At 44.4% G+C, this 21,824-nt stretch overlaps 1 protein-coding gene across 1 annotated transcript in view; it reads left to right on the top strand.

Moving 5' to 3' along the window:
* The window catches only part of LOC124004895 (pleckstrin homology-like domain family B member 1), a 115,155-nt gene that overhangs the window by 89,613 nt on the left and 3,718 nt on the right, over positions 1-21,824 (top strand). Inside the window, exons 7-19 of the mRNA XM_046313717.1 lie at positions 2,032-2,292; positions 4,184-4,330; positions 4,569-4,706; positions 9,864-10,019; positions 10,313-10,423; positions 10,955-11,044; positions 13,183-13,302; positions 14,680-14,838; positions 15,269-15,415; positions 16,418-16,534; positions 19,233-19,335; positions 19,729-19,968; positions 20,153-20,264. Of these exons, the coding sequence (XP_046169673.1) occupies positions 2,032-2,292; positions 4,184-4,330; positions 4,569-4,706; positions 9,864-10,019; positions 10,313-10,423; positions 10,955-11,044; positions 13,183-13,302; positions 14,680-14,838; positions 15,269-15,415; positions 16,418-16,534; positions 19,233-19,335; positions 19,729-19,968; positions 20,153-20,264 (1,901 nt within the window). The remainder of the gene's footprint in view (positions 1-2,031; positions 2,293-4,183; positions 4,331-4,568; positions 4,707-9,863; positions 10,020-10,312; positions 10,424-10,954; positions 11,045-13,182; positions 13,303-14,679; positions 14,839-15,268; positions 15,416-16,417; positions 16,535-19,232; positions 19,336-19,728; positions 19,969-20,152; positions 20,265-21,824) is intronic.

The following is a 21,824-nucleotide window of genomic DNA, read 5'->3' as shown; positions in this document are numbered from 1 at the left end:
GGGTTAACACTCCTACAATAAGTGCCATGGGATCTTTAAGGACCTTACATTTACATTACATTTAAGTCATTTAGCAGACGCTCTTATCCAGAGCGACTTAGAGAGTCAGGACACCTGTTTAACGTCAGAAAGACGGCACCCTACACAGGGCAGTGTCCCCAATCACTGTCCTGGGGCATTGGGATATTTTTTATTTTTTTTGACCAGAGGAAAGAGTGCCTCCTACTGGCCCTCCAACACCACTTCCAGCAGCATCTGGTCTCCCATCCAGGAACTGACCAGGACCAACCCTGCTTAGCTTCAGAAGCAAGCCAGCAGTGGTATGCAGGATGGTATGCTGCCGGCACAATACCTTTGACCCATGCAGCCCAAGGGTAACAACTACTCCAAGTCTCAGAGCGAGTGACGTTTGAAACGCTATTAGCGCGCACCCAGCTAACTAGCTAGCCATATCACATCGGTTACACCAGCCTAAATCTCAGTGGTTGATAGGCTTGAAGTCATAAACAGCGCAATGCTTGAAGCATGAAAGCATGCTGTTTGAATGAATGCATGCAAGCCTGCTGGTGCCTACCATCGCTCAGTCAGACTGCTCTATCAAATCATACACTTAATTATAACATAATAACACACAGAAATACGAGCCTTAGTTCATTAATATGGTCGAATCCGGAAAGTATCATCTCGAAAACAAAACATTTATTATTTCAGTGAAATACGGAACTGTAATGGGTGGCATTCATAAGTCTAAATATTCCTGTTACATTGCACAACCTTCAATCTTATGTCATAATTACCTAAAATCCTGGCAAATTAGTTCGCAACGAGCCAGGCGGCCCAAACTATTGCATATACCCTGACTCTGCGTTCAATGAACACAAGAGAAGTGACACAATTTCACCTGGTTAATATTGCCTGCTAACCTGGATTTCTTTTAGCTAAACATGCAGGTTTAAAAATATATACTTCTGTGTATGGATTTTAAGAAAGGCATTGATGTTTATGGTTAGGTACACGTTGGAGCAACGACAGTCCTTTTTCGCGAATGCGCACCGCATCGATTATATGCAACGCAGAACACGCTAGATAAACTAGTAATATCATCAACCATGTGTAGTTAACTAGTGATTATGATTGATTGTTTTTTCTAAGATAAGTTTAATGCTAGCTAGCAACTTACCTTGGCTTCTTACTGCATTCGCGTACAGGCAGGCTCCTCGTGGAGTGCAATGAGAGGCAGGTTGTCAGAGCGTTGGACTAGTTAACTATAAGGTTGCAAGATTGGATCCCCGAGCTGACAAGGTAAAAATCTGTCGATCTGCCGCTGAACAAAGCAGTTAACCCCACTGTTCCTAGGCCGTCATTGAAAATAAGAATGACTTGCCTATTTAAATAAAGGTGTAAAAATATATATATATATGCCAAATCGGTGTCCAAAAATACCGATTTTTCGATTGTTATGAAAACTTGAAATCGGCCCCAATTAATCGGCCATTCCGATTAATCGGTAGACCTCTAACGGGCAGCCTATATGTCTGCTCATTGGGATCAAAACATGGTCGTAGGATAGTACCTACTGTTAGCAGTTTAACTTCCATTGCCTTCGATTTGGGTTTTTCCCTGACCACGTGACCTGGCTCTTGGCGTCAGCTATAGACAATGACACATTAACTATGAACACACCAACATCCACAGACATGTCGGTTAATGGAGTTTTGTTATGTTTGGTAGGAGTGTGCTCTGTACTTCATATTAGACAGGCTTGGGCTGGCCTAACCATGGCTGGAGCTAGATCTGTCCCTGATAAGACCTGGTTCCTCCACACAGGAAAGATGCCATCACTGAGGGGGAAGGTGGGTTCTGGGGAAGGGTCCTTTTAATCTCCACCCACCTCTGAATTGCTCATTTCCAGATTGGCATCAGTGGCAGCCACACACACAGGAAATGAGATTTGGGGCGAGGAGGAGGACATATTTGCCTTTGCAGCAGAGGCTGGATGTAATCAGTTCCTCTGCTTCTGTCTGTCCACAGGAGAGGCAGAGGCTAGAGACCATCCTGAACCTGTGCGCTGAGTACAACAAGGGCGACGGGCCCTTTGGAGGCGAGACAGAGGGGAGGATGGGCTTCCCTGGGGGCCTGGGACCGGGGGAGGGGGCGGCCAGGAGACCCTCTATGGACAGCTTGGTGGGGGCCGGCTCGCTGCATCGTAGCATGGCCCAGAGACAGCAGAGGGAGAGCGATGAGGAGAACCTCAAGGAGGAGTGCAGCAGTACAGAGAGCACCCATCAGGAGGTGAGGACGCCACTTCCTCCACAGGCCCTCCACAATGGAGACCGATACCAGGTCAGACGTAGGGCCGTCTATTATCACTTTCATCATTTCTACTACTTACTATGAGAACTACAGGCATGACATACTAGTACTTACTATGAGAACTACAGGCATGATATACTAGTACTTACTATGAGAACTACATGCATGACATACTAGTACTTACTATGAGAACTACAGGCATGACATACTAGTACTTACTATGAGAACTACAGGCATGACATACTAGTACTTACTATGAGAACTACAGGCATGACATACTAGTACTTACTATGAGAACTACAGGCATGACATACTAGTACTTACTATGGGAACTACAGGCATGACATGACATACTAGTACTTACTATGAGAACTACAGGCATGACATACTAGTACTTACTATGAGAACTACAGGCATGACATACTAGTACTTACTATGAGAACTACAGGCATGACATACTAGTACTTACTATGAGAACTACAGGCATGACATACTAGTACTTACTATGGGAACTACAGGCATGACATACTAGTACTTACTATGAGAACTACAGGCATGACATACTAGTACTTACTATGAGAACTACAGGCACAACATACTAGTACTTACTATGAGAACTACAGGCATGACATACTAGTACTTACTATGGGAACTACAGGCATGACATACTAGTACTTACTATGAGAACTACAGGCATGACATACTAGTACTTACTATGAGAACTACAGGCACAACATACTAGTACTTACTATGAGAACTACAGGCATGACATACTAGTACTTACTATGGGAACTACAGGCATGACATACTAGTACTTACTATGAGAACTACAGGCATGACATACTAGTACTTACTATGGGAACTACAGGCATGGCATACGAGTACTTACTATGAGAACTACAGGCATGACATACTAGTACTTACTATGAGAACTACAGGCATGACATACTAGTACTTACTATGAGAACTACAGGCATGACATACTAGTACTTACTATGAGAACTACAGGCATGACATACTAGTACTTACTATGAGAACTACAGGCATGACATACTAGTACTTACTATGAGAACTACAGGCATGACATACTAGTACTTACTATGGGAACTACAGGCATGGCATACTTACAGTACTTACTATGAGAACTACAGGCATGACATACTAGTACTTACTATGAGAACTACAGGCATGACATACTAGTACTTACTATGAGAACTACAGGCATGACATACTAGTACTTACTATGAGAACTACAGGCATGACATACTAGTACTTACTATGAGAACTACAGGCATGACATACTAGTACTTACTATGAGAACTACAGGCATGACATACTAGTACTTACTATGAGAACTACAGGCATGACATACTAGTACTTACTATGGGAACTACAGGCATGGCATACGAGTACTTACTATGAGAACTACAGGCATGACATACTAGTACTTACTATGAGAACTACAGGCATGACATACTAGTACTTACTATGAGAACTACAGGCATGACATACTAGTACTTACTATGAGAACTACAGGCATGCCGTTGATATAACAGCATGAAAGCACTTACTGCATGCATTGAAAGTGGAAATTGTTAGACATGGCCTGGCCTAGACATGGCGTGACCAAGAATTCTGAAACGATTGATGGACAAAATGACACAGCATGAAGATAATGACATTTGTTTGCCAAGCAACAGTGTTTTACATGGAGACATGTGATGTGTATAGTCCCTCCTTAATGTGTGGATCAGTGTGTGTGTGTGTGCATGCAACATAGTCTGAAACAGTTAACTACTGCACATGGGCCATGCTCTTTGCACTTATATGCAACAATGTGCCTGCCTCTTCTGTCTCTCTCCCCCTTCAGCATGAGGAGCAGTCTGTTTCTGGCGGCGTGGAGCGGACAGAGCTGGGTTACCTGGAGGACGAGAGGGTCAGAGTGCTGGCCCGAGTTGACGAGCTCAAATCACAAATCACAGAGCTGGAGCAACAGCTACAGGAGTCCAAGCAGGAGGTAAGAAAGTCCATCAGTTCAATTTCCAGATAGTAGGCTACTAATATAAGGAATGATATGTGGGGAAGATAAAATTAAACTGGTGTGTGTGTGCTTCATGCATGTTTAGTGACACAAACAAGCAGAAAGTGATAGAATGTCACACGCACCGCTAGGCTGTGATTGGTCTGCTGTCTGTGGGGAAGCCATGTGATTGGAGCAGGGGGGCTCATGTGTGACGGGTGTGTCCCGTTCCCAGGCAGAGATGGAGCGGGCCCTGCTGCAGGGGGAGAGGCAGGCAGAACTGGACCAGGTAGAGGCAGAGACGGAGATCATCGGACAGCTGCAACACAAGCTCAACGAGCTGGAGAATGCCATCCAGAGGGAGAAAGACAAGGTCGGACCCTGGGGGAAAACACACACACCAAGCATACTGTCCTGTACACATTAAGCAGTCTTACCACCTGCAGATTAGTTCTTGCTCAACTTATAAACTTCTCATTCCAATGTTACGGTGTTGTATTTTAATGGAGAAAACCAATAGGAAAAGTGCATTTGTTAGTGAGCTGTTTTTGCACTCTGAGACAGTCCTTATTGGGAAGACGGTGGGTATGCAGACAGGGAGGTGAGATTTTCGTTGATCTCAACATTGTGTTTAAACACAACAGACACAACCCAACCCGCTTTTCCCTGCGCTGGACTGTCTGTTATAGGGCCTGTTCAGGAGGATGGAACGTTACAGAACGTTCACATAGAAATGTATCCTGTGGAACAGATATACGATCTTCTGACGGATAGAAAAGGGATTCATGGCAGTTCTGTTCGATATTTCGATCTGCAGCGTTCCGAACGTTTCACATCACTGAATATACATCTGCTAAGCCTCAAAGGGACTGAACAGCCTTTCTGGTCTCTTGTCATTCCTTAAAGACATTGCCAAATCCTGGATGGCCTCCCAAGACCGTATCTAGTTGGTTTTGCCATCCCAAGGTACAGGCATAGCACTCGCTCTTCAACCCCTCCCCCCCAGCGAGGAATGCTCCAACCTTTCACCTGTTATATGCATTGATGTTTTACCTTAGAAGAGCTGTGGATGAAGGTGCTTAGACTTATGTATGGGTGTTTTTTCTGTCTTTTTTTCCTTTATTTTCCCTTGGTGGTTTCTCTCTCGCCAGGGCTTTTCTTCTTCTTCTGCAGCTTCACTAACCAGCCTCCATTAACTTCTAATCCTCTCACTGCTTCACTCAGCAACCTTCTCTCCTCCCCCACTGTCAGCCTGAAATCCATGTAGGTTATTAGCACTTGTCTTAAATGTGTCTCAAATGGCACCCTATTCCCTATATAGTGCACTACTTTTGACCAGGACTCATAGGGCTCTGTAGGGAATAGGGTGCCATTTGGGACATAAGTATGAATCGGTCCTTTGGGTTTGTACTTGGCTGAAGCTGGGACTGGATGCTAGTGGGTATGAGTGGCTGGCTACTAAAAGTATATCTGTCCACCATATAGTTTACAACATTACAGAGGGTCTCTATTTGAAGGCTTTACACAACTCTGTTGTTTCAGCTAGTCATGTCACTCCACTCTTATAGGCTTTATGTAGACACACTTAAACTGACAACCTGAAATGGGGGATTTTCTTGGCTTTCCTTAAGGCTCTTTTAAATCTTGTGATTTGTATATTACTTACCATTTCGGAGAGTGTCCAGCTTCCTGTGTTCAAGTTAGACCGTCAGGGTCTCACGGTTCTGTCTCAGCTACAAATTAAAACAAAAGCTTCAACTAGGAAAACGACCTGTATTGTCGCCTTCTCTACTTTTATTGCCATTGGTCACAGACAGAGGTGGAGCCAGAGCAGAAAAGGAGTGCCACTCAAACCCCAAAGCACCACCCACACCCCTCTCCCACCCAGTGACTTTAGAGAATGTAGTAATGATAAAAAAGATTCTGCAGAACGTTTCCCTCTCTCTCCTGCATGGTCTAGTCTACTGGCTATACAGTGGTGGCCCTCTAGAGGTAGTTTACAAGACGCTTTCACGACAATCAGACCCAAACTCTGTCTCTCCTTATTCCACACATCCTCTCTTCTTCTCAAAACATGTTGGAGGAAAAATATCCAAGGTTTTTCCATTTTGACCATCCATTGCGTTTTGAAGGAGGTCGAGGAGAGCCGACGCGGGGAGCCTATTGCGAGCTTCTATTCCCTCCAGGGGTTTTGATATCACAGCCTGGGTGTCAGTAGGGCAGTGGTGTAGAGCACTAGAGTTACCCATGCTGACACCGCCTGCACTCAAATGCAATAACAACAAAGACCATTCAGGCAATACCTACATCCAGTTCTAAACCTGTTCAAAACTAACTGGACTGGCCTAAAGTATTCATACCAAAGTCACATGACAATCTGGATGGGCTAATAATAATAATAATCATCGTCATTTTAAAGCCACATGAAAATCTCTTCAGAAAAAAGTCACCACCCAAAATAGAGCAATCTGACGTGAAAAAACAGCTGAGCCAAAACAAATACACTTCCCATTTCATGTTTGATGAAATAGCAACATCTCGTTTTCAATCGCAGACCAGTGTTTTCATGAGCATCGAACCCTGCAACTTAGAAATGTCTGTGAACAAGAAGTCTGTTCAGACCTGTTTGAGGCATGGGACATGTTTTATTAGGCACCGAATGGTGGGGAAAACTGACTTAAACAAGGAGGACATTTTTGCTTTCTATTGCAAAACATTTTGAAAGGTTTTCAGCGTTGTGCCCTAATGAACACGGCCCTACAGTCCAGCACTTTTAAAGCTAGTCTCTGGGGGATTGATTTCACAGTATTATAAACTCCATAGATGCCCCATGTCACTTTTGGCTTATCCACTGTTGTGACCTCTAACATCGGAAGCTTTTTGCATGGCGTGGATTTGAGCAGGTGTGCTTTTTTTGCTTTCTCTCTGTTGTCCCCCACTTCATCTCCTCCCTCCCACCCCGGACGGTGTGTTCTCTTTCTAGGAGAGGGCAAATGTTGACGCAGAGCGCCGAGACCTGGCGAGCCTCCAGGAGGGTTACAGTGAGCTGAAGAACCAGCTTCATAACTGCCCCGAGTCACTGAGGGAGCAGTTACAGGAACAGCTCAAAAGGGTCAGTCGTCAATCCACCACCAAGACCGTCAGCCCAACCACCCCTGAGATCCACCACCAGAGACAGCAAGCGTACCACGCCCCCACCCACTCCCTCCACCCTTGTCTCGGAGCTACACCTATCCACCATTTATCAAGGGAAATTCCAGCAGCGCCACATCGCTATTAGAGTATACTTACCTCCAGATTATTAAAGTACCCCGTAAGAGAATTACATGTTCAGGAGAAGTAGAAGTTGTGTACTTATGGATTTACAAGTATGTCTACTGAGCTCCTGGGTATAGTGCATAGAATGCTGCACTTAACTGTCAAAGATACTGAACTGGAATTCTAATTCTATGATAACTAATGTAAAACATTCCTAACATCCAAGAAGATGGCATACCAATTTAGGATAGGTTTCCTGGACACAGATTAAACCTAGACCTGGACTAAAAAGTATGCTCAATGGAGATTCTACATTGAAAGTGCTTTATAGCTCTGGGCTAAGCTTAATCTTTGTACGGGAAACCTGCCCTTAATGATTATGCCAGATGCCAGTCAGTGATTGCTGCATAGTAGGCTACACTATCTTGGTATGATAAGACCTGGTGCATATCTCCTCAGATAGAGTTACTGGGACCTTTACCCCTTTAGCCCCTTGCCTACGTGCTAATGCCACAAGCTGCTGGAATTTCCCCTCTCTCCGCCACACCTATGTGCTTTGCCTCTGAGCAAGCGGCAGGAGTGTCAAAATGGCTTCTGGTGACGTCGGGGCGAGGTGCTGCATTGTGGTGATTCCTGGGTCATATGTGCATTGCATGCGTTTCATACAGGAGTGTGTGTTGTCTGTCTGGTTGATACCATCTCTGAGTCTGGAAGCATCCCTCTCTTCTTGATTTGTGATGGCTTATAACCCCTTAATAACTGCTTACTAATCTATTAATGTTGACACCTACCCCCTCCTTCCTGTCCTACTCTCTTTTCAAATCTTTCCTCTGAATGGAAATGTGTGTTTTGTGTCTGAATAATGTTTTATATCGTCAGCTCTCTGAAAAGTCAGTCCATAGAAAGTGAATCTTGCATTTTGTCAGGCGGTGCAACTATTTATCAGCCAATTACATTTAGCACGTTAGCTCTATTCACTTTGCTGTCCTATCCACGTAGAGTAGCATGACACATTGGCTGACTGACTTGACATGAGAAAAAATGGGGGGAGCACATGGACAAAAATACATGTAAAAATGTTTTCCGTTGCGTGCACTGATGAACACGTCCCAAGTTTGCTGAAGACATCCTTCAGAGGTACGACAGGGGCCCTTGAGTGACCTGCTCTCCAAACACGAGGGTCTGGAGATGTCAGTGACGACATAAGTGTTCCGACGCCCCGAGCCTTCACTCGTTATCGTCAGTAACGCTCTGATGAACTGACCACAAGGGCAGGCCCTAGTCTTTCCCCCTCCAAAGCATAAGTGGCCCTCTCTCACAAATATGTGTGTGTGTTTCTTGGGTTTATCGATCTAAAGGGTCAAGACATTCAGTTGGGCTCTCACATTCAAATCAGCTATAAAATGCAGTATAGAAGGTAGTACTTAAGTATTACTACAGTAAAAGCACAGTATTACCTTTCGTAACATATAGATAGTGGCCCTTTTGGTTTCTCATTTTTGGGATTAGTATTGGTGCAGCAGAGAAGACTGCTTGTCACCAATCAATCAAACTACTGGGCTATAAAATGTTCCAACTTATTAGACTCACATGAGCAGAATGCCTGTAATATTGATAGCTGTGTATACCACATCATTTTCACAAGGGTACGGTGCTTTTGTATTGGTGGCATAGTGAAGTACAAACCTAGGACACAATAAAGAGTCGAATAGTAAAGTTAACCCAAACAACATAATATTCAAGTCTATCAAAGTAGTCATATAGTGCTAAACAGAACTCCACCAATCCTTAGATAGAACCTCCATATGCAGCTTAGTCTGTCTAAAATGACAACGCAGTACTCTTTTGAATCACGTTCTTTCTCTGGCCTACCACCCCTGGTTGTGCTGGCTTGGCTTGGGCCTTGACTGCCCTGGCTCAGGAACATGGTCATTGGAGAGAGCCAGGGGTGCGGAGGGGGTGACCCTGTGGTGACCTTGTGGGTCTGTCTGTCTGTCTCTTGGGGTTGGTAGTTGTTGGTACTTTAGAACCCTTTTCACACTATTGTGCCAACCATACCAGACTCTGCTGGCTCAGGTATTTTCTCCACACATTGTGCTTTCTAGCACAATTCTAGCATCTATGGCGAATGGATGAATACGTTACCAGGCCAGCCAAATACAGCTTGGCTCGGCTTTGCTTGGCTCAGCAGTGTGAAAACGGTATATTATAGGAGGCTGAGGCCTGGTGTGGTTGTAACCCATTGTGATGGGCTCTGTGTGGGGTTCAACAGGAGGGAGAAACCCTGGAGTCAGAGACAAAACAGTTTGAGGACCTGGAGTTCCAGCAGCTGGAGAGAGAAAGCAGCCTGGAGGAGGAGAGGGAGACCATCAGCCAGCAGCTGCTGCAGGAGAGGGCCGAGTACCACACCAGCGTGGCCAAGAGGAAGGTAATGGACTGGACCACAATGGCTGCTCCTATCAATTCTGGCAACCCTTCATCATATCTGGAGCTGTGAATATGAATGTCTGTCAGATAAACTTCCTAATTTCTGATGATGGCCAAATACCTTTCCAGGTTGAGTGTAAATAGTATGATTATTCACGTCAAGAATGGTGTTGGTGGGGATACCTGACAAAGACATGATAGACGATTACTGCTTTGTTTTTGGTGTAGTGTATATTTGTCATCTTGTTGAGTACCCCTTTAATTCCGCAATAACGCTCTAAACATGTCTTCCAGGACAAGGTGGCAGCTCTGGAAGGCCAGGCCAGTCAGCTGGGACAGCAGGCGTCTCAGGAGTGTGATAGGCTGGCTAAGGACAGGAACCTTACCCTGCAGATTCTCCATAAGGTAACATTACAATACAGTTCATATCTGTCCCAGCAGCTACTCTACAATCTACACATATACAGAAATGACATTGTTGGTTATTACTACGTTTTTTGTCATTGGACTGGTGATTCCCATGAAACCACTTTTGAAAATAACTAATTTGAATCATTATCGCTCTCTGGTCTTGTTTGACAATGTGAGAATCACACACAAAGGCATTACCACCTGCAGGGCAATGTGCCATGCCAGCCACCTCATATTAAGTCAATTAATTAAGAGCTTGTTGGCGGATTTCCCATTTGTTGACATTTCACTTCATTACTCGGCACATGTGCTGCCTTGTCCCCGGCTTGTCCTCTGCAGTGGCACATTTTCTAATTTGGTAAAGAAACTATGGCAATCCATAATCAGGACAGAGTCAGTAATGTAAGGTACAAGAAGCTATGTCTTAATACGAGCATACTGTAACCAGGGCATAGTGATGGGTGAGGTAAGCTGTCCTTTGGTCTTGTCACAGTCTCATGTGTTTCTGGTGTCTCTGTGTTCCAGGAGAAAGAGAGGCTATCGGCCTTAGAGAAGAGGTACCTCAGCCTTACCGGAGGAAGATCTTTTCCTAAGTGTTCCAGCAACATGAAAGAGGTGAGGGGTGTTTATCTTACCGACTAAGAGGTCACTTCTACATATATCAGTTATCTATCATGACCCAGACGGATGAACGGACCTCCACTCTAATCACTTGTCTAAAAGCCACACTCCTTCATTTGTGAAAGACCAACAAAGACTACCAACAAAAATGAACAATGGAGAAAATGCACTCCTAGATATTTTCATTTGCAAATAGTAGGCTACTAGATTTCTATGATACATCTGTTGTCCTCAATGATTTATTTCCCATGAGTGCAACATTACTTCAAGTACAAAATGACAGACTGTGGCTTTAAAGAGAAATGTTATGGTTTTCATAGTTGAGGTTGTTTAACTGGTCAATGGGACTTTTTTTTTACCTCAGGTGTTGGTCTGGTGTGTGCTTGTTCTACTGCTTGTGTGCCAGAGTAACCGTTTATTTACTGTGTTTAACACGATGTGGTGTCGGCTTGTGAAGTATGACCTTGTTTTACATTGTGGTCGGATACAGTTGATAACATCAGTCAAACTGGTTTGATCGGATAATTCAGATCCGACCGATGTATTTTTTGGGATTGGAAACATCTGCAATTTGATGGTGGATTGCACATAATATCTCAACTCAGGCCAGCGAGATACGAATCTGGCCTGAATCCCTGGGCTGCATTGTTTATTCTGAAAACATGAACCAATTAGTCTCGTGCTAAACTCCCATTCGGACATAACCTATCAACCTGCGTTCTCATGCATTTAGAGCAAGTTCATTACATGAGATGCCTATCAGTTTCTTTGTTGAATTGGATATAATGGGCTCTTTTAGACCACTGTAAACTAGCCCTATTAAACTGAGTATAACCCTTACAGGGGCACTCATTGTACATAACACCTATGTTTTTCAAATCAAATCAAATGTATTTATATAGCCCTTCGTACATCAGCTGATATCTCAAAGTGCTGTACAGAAAGATTGACACTTATTTTTGTGATTGACACTTATTATCCCAGTACTGTATTGACACCAAGTGTAAGTTAGAGGGACACACACCGTAACTGTACACTACAGCAACAGGAGATGAAACCAGTGTCCCTGACTTCCTATTGAAACAGGAATTGCTCCATATCAGCCAGACTGACCTGTTAGAGGACTCCCACTCCCAGCATCCTCTCTGCCGTCCCGCTGCTTCCTATTTAAGCGCCGCCTCTCAGTTATACCCAGGGGGCAGCCCGACAGAGGTAACCAGACTGTCAGTGTAACTGTCCCTGCACGACACCTGAGCTCACTCACTGTAACCCCCCTATGCACAGTCTGTTCGTCTAAAACTTAAAGGCCCACTCTGTGATATTTACAGCTTTATAGGAAACCAAGTTCCAACGCTGGTGTTTTTAATGTTGTTTTTTCATTAAGGAGTGGGTCTTTCAGAAGTCTGAGTTATGTCTTGTTACACCCAATCACTCCCAGCAAATTGCACCCCATCTCCCATATGTAAAAACACATTCGGTCACCCTGTGAGACCCTGGAAGTACAATACTGATTTGAATGCCGTCATTGTTTGTCTTTATGAAATACTTGGTCTGTTGGATGAACTATGGACATTTTAATTGATGTTCTCTTCAACTTGTAGAATGGGGAAAAAGCATAAACAACTCTTGCTACAACTGGGATGTTAAGATGCTGTGTTTGTGTGAAGGTTTAGCCAGATGCTCACATGCACAGTGCTTTCTCTCATTGAAGTGTACTACTCTGTTTGGTTTGTGTAGTGCACTTCTCTCTATTAGCATTTTGCTATCCTTTGAAGATGGGTAGAGCTTGTTGACATCTCTGTTATTGTATTCTTTCACCACGTGTTTTCACCTCTCCAGCTCGATGTGAGCCTTGGGGAATTATAGGGTAGAGAAATGCTGTGTTCTTTGTTTTTTTCCGTTCATATAGTTGTTCGTGCTTTTCACACAGGCTTATGTGTTTGTTTTAAAAACACGATAAAACAGCAGCTTGTCCCGGAAGGTTGTAAAGTGTGTATCTGCACGAGTACATTTTTGACATGGGTGCACATCCGTGTGTGTATGAGAATGCATATTATGAAAAGGACGTGTCATGGAGTGAGCTCATGGCCTCTTGTCCTGTTTGGTCTGCGTTGCTTTGCGTTGGCTCTCAGGAGTACATGAAGCTATCTGATGTCTATGAGAAGTTTGGGAGTGATTGCCATGACACCCAACTCACCACCTCTGCTCAGCACGGCCTCTCGCTCACCCTAGATGCAGCTGTACCCTGCGAGGTACCATTGCCCTCTCTCTCTCTCACTATGCCTCTCTCTTTCTCTCCTTATCACTTGTCCTCGGTTTCTGTTTCTCTCTCTCTCTCACTATGCCTCTCTCTTTCTCTCCTTATCACTTGCCCTCGGTTTCTGTTTCTCTCTTTCTCTCACTCCGTCTTCTCATTCTTTCACCTGTTGCTCCTCTCTCTAGCTGTCCGCTTCTAGGTATCTTCCTGTAGTGTATTGGCTTTCTGCTAAATGGCCCTGTCCTTGATATAATCAGCTCTTCTGCATTACTGAATGAGGATAATGTTACCAGACCTGGATCAACTACATACATTGCATTCGGAAATTATTCAGACTCCTTGACTTTTTCCACATTTTGTTACGTTACAACCTTATTCTAAAATGGATGAAATAGTTGTTTTCCCTTATCAATCTACACACAATACCCCATAATGACATAGCAAAAACAGGTTTTTAGAATTGTTTTTTTAAAATAAATTAAAAATAACATTTACATAAGTATTCAGACCCTTTACTCAGTACTTTGTTGAAGTACATTTGGCAGCGAGTGCAGCCTTGAGTCTTCTTGGGTATGACTCTACAAGCTTGGCACACCTGTATTTGGGGAGTTTCTCCCATTCTTCTCTGAAGATCCTCTCAAGCTCTGTCAGGTTGGATGGGGAGCATCGCTGCACAGCTTTTTGATGTTAGATCGGGTTCGTCCGGGCTCTGGCTGGGCCACTCAAGGATATTTAGAGACTTGTCCCGAAGCCAGTCCTGCGTCTTCTTGGCTGTGTGTTTAGGGTTGTTGTCCTGTTGGAAGATTAACCTTTTCCCCAGTCTGAGGTCCTGAGAGCTCTGGAGCAGGTTTTCATCAAGGATCTCTTTCTACTTTGATCCATTCCTATTTCCCTCGATCCTGTCTCGTCTCCCAAAAATGTCAAAAAACCTGTTTTCGCTTTGTCATCAATTTTAGAATAAGGCTGTAACGTAATAAAATGTGGAAAAAGGGAAGTGGTCTGAACACTTTCCAAATGCACTGGATGTCATATGCATTCAAGTACTTGCCAGTATTTTAGGTGAGCTTGATTTAGCTTGGGGCTTGCACTTTTGGAGCTTTTTCATTGATTCCATTGTACCAGGCAAACTGAATCAAGCACAGCTCAAGTATTTGACATATGTATTTGAGCCAGGTTTGGATGGTACGATGGGTTGATATTATAGAAAGACTATCCATGTGTGAGTCAGGTTTACTGCCATCTATTTCACATGCTGTCCTTGTTGCTGCTGTTTTTTTCCCTGTTGACGTGTCCTCTGCCGTTGTTTCCCTCTTTCCTTCTTTGCCCTTTGACCTCCTGTCTGCCTTACTATCTGTGGCTCCCTGAATGAAAGGAGTACGTGACTGTGGGCCAGTTAACTCAGTTCTTTGGGATGCCGAAGGTCGAGTCCTCCCCTACCTCTCCTCTCCGGCCCCTCCAGTCAGGAGCTGGAGACCCCGCCTTCTCCTGCCTCTCCTTTCGTCACGGCTCCTCCCCCCCTCTCTCTGTTGAGGTGTGTCTGGTCTCTCGCTCTGTTTCTTCTCACCCACCTCTCCTCCACCCTTTGTTTGAAGATGCCCTGAATGCCCCGTCTACCCCAGTGGCCAAAGCTGGTTGGAATGACGTCATTACAACCAGTTTTCAATCATGTTTGTAATTGGTTGTAAACTGGTTCTATTGACGTCATTTCAACCAGTGTTTCCCCATTGAGGCACTTTTATGTTAGCATTTGCTGATATTTCAAGAAGATGAACATTGACACACACAAAAACCATAACATTTAGAAAAAGTATGTATATTTCTATCACTTTAACAGATCCTCTTATTTGCTCATTAATGCTTTATTTTCTTAATTCTCTTCCTCCTCCACCCCTTGCTCTGTCCACTCTGTTTTTTGTCTCTCTGCTGCCTCTTACTGTGGACTCTTAACTGCGGCCCTGCAGTATCAGCCTGAGTGCAGTAGGCCTCAAATCCCCACTCTCGATTTAGAGCAGTGGTACCAGGAGGTGATGGCTGCTGTGGAGAGCAGCCAACACTGCCCCCCTCCCCCTCTCCCAGCTAAACCTCTCTCCACTCGCAGGCCTATGCAGGTAATTCTGAGGCGCTGCTGTCTCCTCCTTTCTCTTCCTCCCCTCTTCCATTGTTTCTGTTCTGTCTTCCCATGAAAATGGCTTTTCCAAGTGCATTGTGCTTTGTTGATTGATTTAATACATCAATGATGGTCTGTCTGGTCTTGCATGTCACTCATGCGTTGTGAATTCTTTGAGCACCTTCCACATGCTTTACGGTAATCTGTTAGTATGTTTTATCAGTATTCAATCAAGCAGTAGTACCACTCATGGATGTCATTACATTGCACTGGAATATAAAATGTTCAACCTGGTTGAATCTTTAAAAATTATTCTGTATTATGTGCATTGTATTCGATTTACTACCAGGTTTTACTACAGTACACACAAGCACAGCCAAAGGGTTGAGGTCAATTCCAAGTACTAAATTGACCCTAACCTGGGTATAGCCTAGACTGCAATCAATCTCTGATGATTTACTGGCACAATGAAAAGCCATAAGACCTCATACTGTATGGCCAACTGAGGTTGTGGGACAAACCACCTGCAGGTTGTGGTTACACACCGACATCTGCCAGTATAGCACTTTGACACTGACTCTGTCATTACACCTGTGGGAGGAATCAGAGCCCCAATAAAAGGGATGCTGCTGGTGCTGACGTAATAATCACTGTCTCTGGCTGTGTCTGATGACAGTAGTAGTAGTAGTAGCAATTAATGTTCACTCACCAAAAGTAGGTTGCTTTAGCATTTCAAAGATGTCAATCAATATGTTGGTTGAATTGAAATGTCAATAAATGTGCCTTTTTTTTGAAACGCTAAAGAAACCTATTGTTTTGTATTTGTACTCTCTCTACTTCTCACAGCATCTCCCACCAGACAAGTTTGGAATAAGCACCACAGTTTATATTCCTCATTCCATTTAATGTAATACATGTTTTACTATGTGCGTGGTAACTGCAAAAAAATGTGTCTACGGCGTTTTGATAGCTGATCCTGGTCCGTCTTCACTCCTCCTCCCAGGTGTTCCGTTCCAAGCTGGACAGTGATGCTGGACAGACGGTACATCAACCCAAAGCAGGCTCCGGATCCCATCTGCAGTACGTAGCCACTACACTGGGACGCAACACGACCTCCAAGGTAAACCTCATCACCTCCGCTCCATCACTACTGGTTGGTTAGTAGAGTCTTCAGTGATTATGTAGTAATCAACTATTATTATTTAAGGTTCATTTGAATAGTACACATTTGCTGCTAAATCTGAATTGCAGCCTACTCAGGCCTAAAATGCATACAACCAAATGAAAATAGAAGGTACTGGTGTTGGCGGGTGGTCAAGTTCGTGGCTGGATTGTGTAGTACTCTTCTGAGGCAGCCATTTGCTGTAATCTTGTGATTTAGCTAGCTTCATCATAATAGTTCAGTTTCCATGAGAAAGGCCACAAGCACATAGGGCCCTTGTACACAATCAATTTGAAGGTACACTACATGTGGACACCTGCCAGTTGAACATTTCATTCCAAAATCATGGCCATTAATATGGAGTTGGTCCCCCCTTTGCTGCTATAACAGCCTCCATTCTTCTGGGAAGGCTTTTCACTAGATGTTGGAACTTTGCTGCGGGGACTATCTGCCAATCATCCACAAAAGCATTAGTGCGGTCGGGCACTGATGTTAGGCGGTTAGGCCTGGCTTGCATTCAGAGTTCCAATTAATCCCAAAGGTGTTCGATGGGGTTGAGGTCAGGATTCTGTGCATGCCAGTCAAGTTCTTCCACACCGATCTCGACAAACCATTAATTTTTTTCCTTTTTGTGAATTTTACCCCTTTTTCTCCCCAATTTCGTGGTATCCAATTGTTTAGTAGCTACTATCTTGTCTCATCGCTACAACTCCCGTACAGGCTCGGGAGAGACGAAGGTTGAAAGTCATGCGTCCTCCGATACACAACACAACCAAGCCGCACTGCTTCTTAACACAGCGCGCATCCAACTCGGAAACCAGCCGCACCAATGTGTCGGAGGAAACACCGTGCACCTGGCAACCTTGGTTAGCGCGCACTGCGCCCGGCCCGCAACAGGAGTCGCTGGTGCGCGATGAGTCAAGGATATCCCTACCGGCCAAGCCCTCCTTAACCCGGACGACTCTGGGCCAATTGTGCGTCGCCCCACAGACCTCCCGGTCGCGGCCTGTTGCGTCAGAGCCTGGGCGCGAACCCAGAGTCTCTGGTGGCACAGCTGGCGCTGCAGTACAGCGCCCTTAACTACTGCAACCCGGGAGGCCCGACAAACCATTTCTGTATGGACCTCGCTTTGTGCACTGTGCATTGTCATGCTGAAACAGGAAAGGGCCTTCCCCAACAAAGTTGGAAGCACAGAATCGTCAAGAATGTCATTGTATGCTGTAGCGCTATGCCTTTTTTAAAAGGGGTATAGCCCGAACCATGAAAACAGCCCCAGACCATTATTCCTCATCCACCAAACTTTACAGTTGGCACTATGCATTCAGGCAGTTAGCATCCTCCTGGCATCCGCCCATATTTTGTCTGTCGGACTGCCAGATGCTGTAGCGTGATTCATCACTCCAGAGAATGCGTTTCCACTGCTGCAGAGTCCAATGGCGGCACACATTACACCACTCCAGCCGACGCTTGGCATTGCACATGGTAATGTTAGGCTTGTGTGTGGCTACGCTCGGCCATGGAAACCCATTTCATGAAGCTCCCGACGAACAGTTCTTGTGCTGACGTTGCTTCCAGAGGCAATTTGGAACTCAGTAGTGAGTGTTGCAACCGAGGACAGATGATTTGTACGCGCTTCAGCACTCGGCGGTTCCGTTCTGTGAGCTTGTGTGTCCAACCACTTCGCGGCTGAACCGTTGTTGCCCCAAGAAGTTTCCACTTTACAATAATGGCTCTTACAGTTGACCGGGGCACCTCTAGCAGGTCAGAAATTTGACAAACTGACTTGTTGGAAAGATGGCATCTTATGACGGTGCCACGTTGAAAGTCACTGACCAATCTACTGCCAATATTTGTCTATGGAGATTGCATGGCTGTGTGCTCGAAATAGCCGAATCCACTAATTTGAAGGGGTGTCCAAATACTTTTGTGTATATCGTGTATGTATCCTGCTCCGGTCACCTGGTGATTGATTAGACCTAGCATAGTGTTTACATACTGGTAAACAACGGTAGGCATGTGTTACATGATAGTATCAGATTACATTTGATAGTATTAGATTATACTGCTCACAAGAACGAGAGCTTGATGTTTATCTGTAGCTGTTGTCATGCGTCAAAGGTTAATGCATAGCATATTCCATGTGCAACTCTGTGTTGTTGTTTGTGTCTCACTGCTTTGCTTTATCTTGGCCAGGTCGCAGTTGTAAATGAAAACTTGTTCTCAACTAGCCTACCTGGTTAAATAGAGGTTAAATAATAACATTTTAAAAATGTTTTATGTAAGTCCCATTCACTGAATGTCTTCTTGGCCAGTCAGTGACGACCACGTTGGAAGTAAGTATTTTTGTGTAAACCTTGATGGTTTTTAATATGTGTACTTCCATTGCATTGATATGTTGTTGTATGTGTTTTTAATATATATATATTTTTTTCATTTACCTTTATTTAACTAGGCAAGTCAGTTAAGAACAAATTCTTATTTTCAATGACGGCCTAGGAACAGTGGGTTAACTGCCTGTTCAGGGGCAGAATGACAGATTTGTCAGCTCGGGGATATGAACGTTTCGGTTACTAGTCCAACGCTCTAACCACTAGGCTACCCTGCCGCCCCAATTTTGAATTTAATCAATCACTCTCCTTCTTTTGTGTCCTTCCAGAGCCCACTGATGGTTCCCAACAGTACAGGCAGTTTGCCACGGAACTTGGCTGCCACCATGCAGGACATAGAGACCAAGAGAGCGCTAGCCTTACAGCAGAAAGGTAACCGCCTTTTGGGAGGTTTACACCAGGCTACTCTGTCCCATGTTCTGGTCTGAGGCAAGAGTTTCCTTCTAGGGTTCCAGCAGTAAACATCAACATGGAACTAGTATAGTTATGTGTTTAAGATGGTCCTCTCCAGGTTTCTGTTAACCACATTTGTTGTTTGTTATTTCAAGATTTCCTGTCATGCTTCAGAGAAACCACACCCTGTCCCTGTCTCCATCACACCACTTCCCCCTCACCCAGTCTCTTCCTCCATGGTTGCGACCCCTCCCTCGCTTGCCGCCTCCAGATCCTATTTAACCACCATGTTGTCCTGTTTGTCTCTCTGTCACCCTGTCCATCCGTTCCTCCATCCCTCTCTCCATTACTGTCCTCCACTCTCTGTCACAGAGTTCTCCTTGCCTTCCACGTCTGAGTCTCCCTGCTCCACCATGGACAATCCCACAGACAGACAGATAGACAGACAGACCACTCAACCTGGGAGTGGGTTTGGTCTCGTGTTCAACTCATATAAACTCTCCCTTCTTCTCCATGTTCTTGTCTGTCTCCATCCTCCTGCTGAGAATCAACAATGCATGCATTTGGTGGAAGCAGTGCTTTTCATCTGTCGGGGCCACCTTTTGTTCCCCTTTTAACTTTTCAGATGTTTTTAGATGTCTGTCAGTTATATCATGGATAGCGAGCATGGGTTTGAATTGAAGATGACTTGATCATGTAGTATTTGTATTTTTGCTGCTACTGTACATACGGAAGCTTTGGTGATGAGGAAACATGTTGCTGGCTGAATTGAGCTTGGGCTTTTGATAATGCCAAGTACATATATGTTGTATGTTTGATGTATGTGTGGGGCCTGGTTTCATCTGTCGCATGGACACCAGCGTCTCCACAGGCAACAACTCGGCCTGCTCCCCCGACAACATGTCCAGGTCAGAAAAACACACACATGCATATCCTGGAACACACTCACACTGGCTAATTTCTGCCAAGGGATCTCCGACAAGTAACCACATGGGTCAAATGACTCCTCCCCACGTCCTGTCTGACTGTGAATTGTGCACCATCTGTTAAGCTGTGTCGCGTATCATTAGTCTGTCTAATAGTGACAAAAGAAGCCTGTGTGTCTGCTCAGCTGTTGTCCATCCACTGTTATCACTATTCCAGTGGATATTTAACGTACAATAGAGGGCTTTTTACACTACTGAGCAGAACTAACCCAGATTGTCTGTCCTGAGCTGGCGTGCTGGAACCATGCGGAAAAGGTCGATGTGTAAAGTATCCGAGGCAGCACAGTTTGGTTTCAGTCGACACGATAGTGTGAAAAATGGAAAATATTTCTCTAAATCTAGTTCAAACATGCTGTCTTTATCACAGTCAGAAGGTATTCCCAGTTCATACAGAACTCGTCAAGTTTGTTGTCGTGCATGAATTATCGCCGACCATAATGAACAGCGAATCGCTCTTCCATAAACACATGCCAGAGACTGTTTGCTGAACACTGCCTTCCTCCCAAATAATTTATTCACCATATTTTATGATCTTGGCCTGGGTGAACACACTGCGTTGTGCCCAAATGGCTCCCTATTCCTTATATAGTGCACTACTAATGACCAGAGCCTATGAGTTTTGGTCAAAAGTAGTGCACTATATAGGGAATAGGGTGATATTTGGGATGCAGAACTGGATACATGTGTAGGCTACAGCAGATGGGATGTTCCCTTTACTGTCTGTGATTGGTTAAAAGTCAACATTTGTATTTTGGCCAGTTAAACATCTGGGTGAGTGACTGCTGAAATATAGTCAAATGACTAGTTAAAGACACTGCACAGATAGTGGTTGCTCTGAGCCAGTTGATATGAAAGGTAGGGTGTGTGTGGTTGCACATAGACAAGACAGATGTGTCCATTCCCTTTGCACCTGGTGAAAGCACAGCTGTTTCTCCACTTTAAAACAGGACATCAAAGATTGCTTGTAATCATCGGGCCTAAGCACTCATTAGGGTTGTGTTCAGTAGGCAGGAAATGGAAAATAAACTGTCCAAAGCGGAGTGAAGAGGGGAGGTTACTATCTGGACATGTCCAATGAGACAGTCATTTGTCTTCTGTTGCAAAACGTTTTAGAATGTTGACCTTAATGAACACAACCTTGCACCACCTGGCCAAGACGGGACATTTCCAGTGTATACAGCATTGAATCTCTAAACAGTTACACATTTCATGACCCATTTTATAACACTCGTGATAGTTAATAACTGTTTGCGGTAGTTAGTGTCCACATAGTAAGTTACTGTTTTTATGACCAGTGATGAACAGCTTTTTAGGACTTACTTAATCCTCTTTGTTCCTATGTAAGAAGCTTGATGATCTTTAGCCATTTTGGGGCTGGTTTTTCAGAACGGGACACAGTTTGACTTTTTAATACACTGTAACCCATAAATATATTGAATGATGGATGTCATTGCTATTTGAGATGTATCTCTGTGTCTGGTT

The sequence above is a fragment of the Oncorhynchus gorbuscha genome, linkage group LG19, assembly GCF_021184085.1.
Source record: "Oncorhynchus gorbuscha isolate QuinsamMale2020 ecotype Even-year linkage group LG19, OgorEven_v1.0, whole genome shotgun sequence".
Classification (NCBI taxonomy): Eukaryota; Metazoa; Chordata; class Actinopteri; order Salmoniformes; family Salmonidae; genus Oncorhynchus; species Oncorhynchus gorbuscha.
The sequence above is the reverse complement of the archived record's forward strand: the minus strand, read 5'-3'. Positions and strand labels throughout refer to the sequence as shown.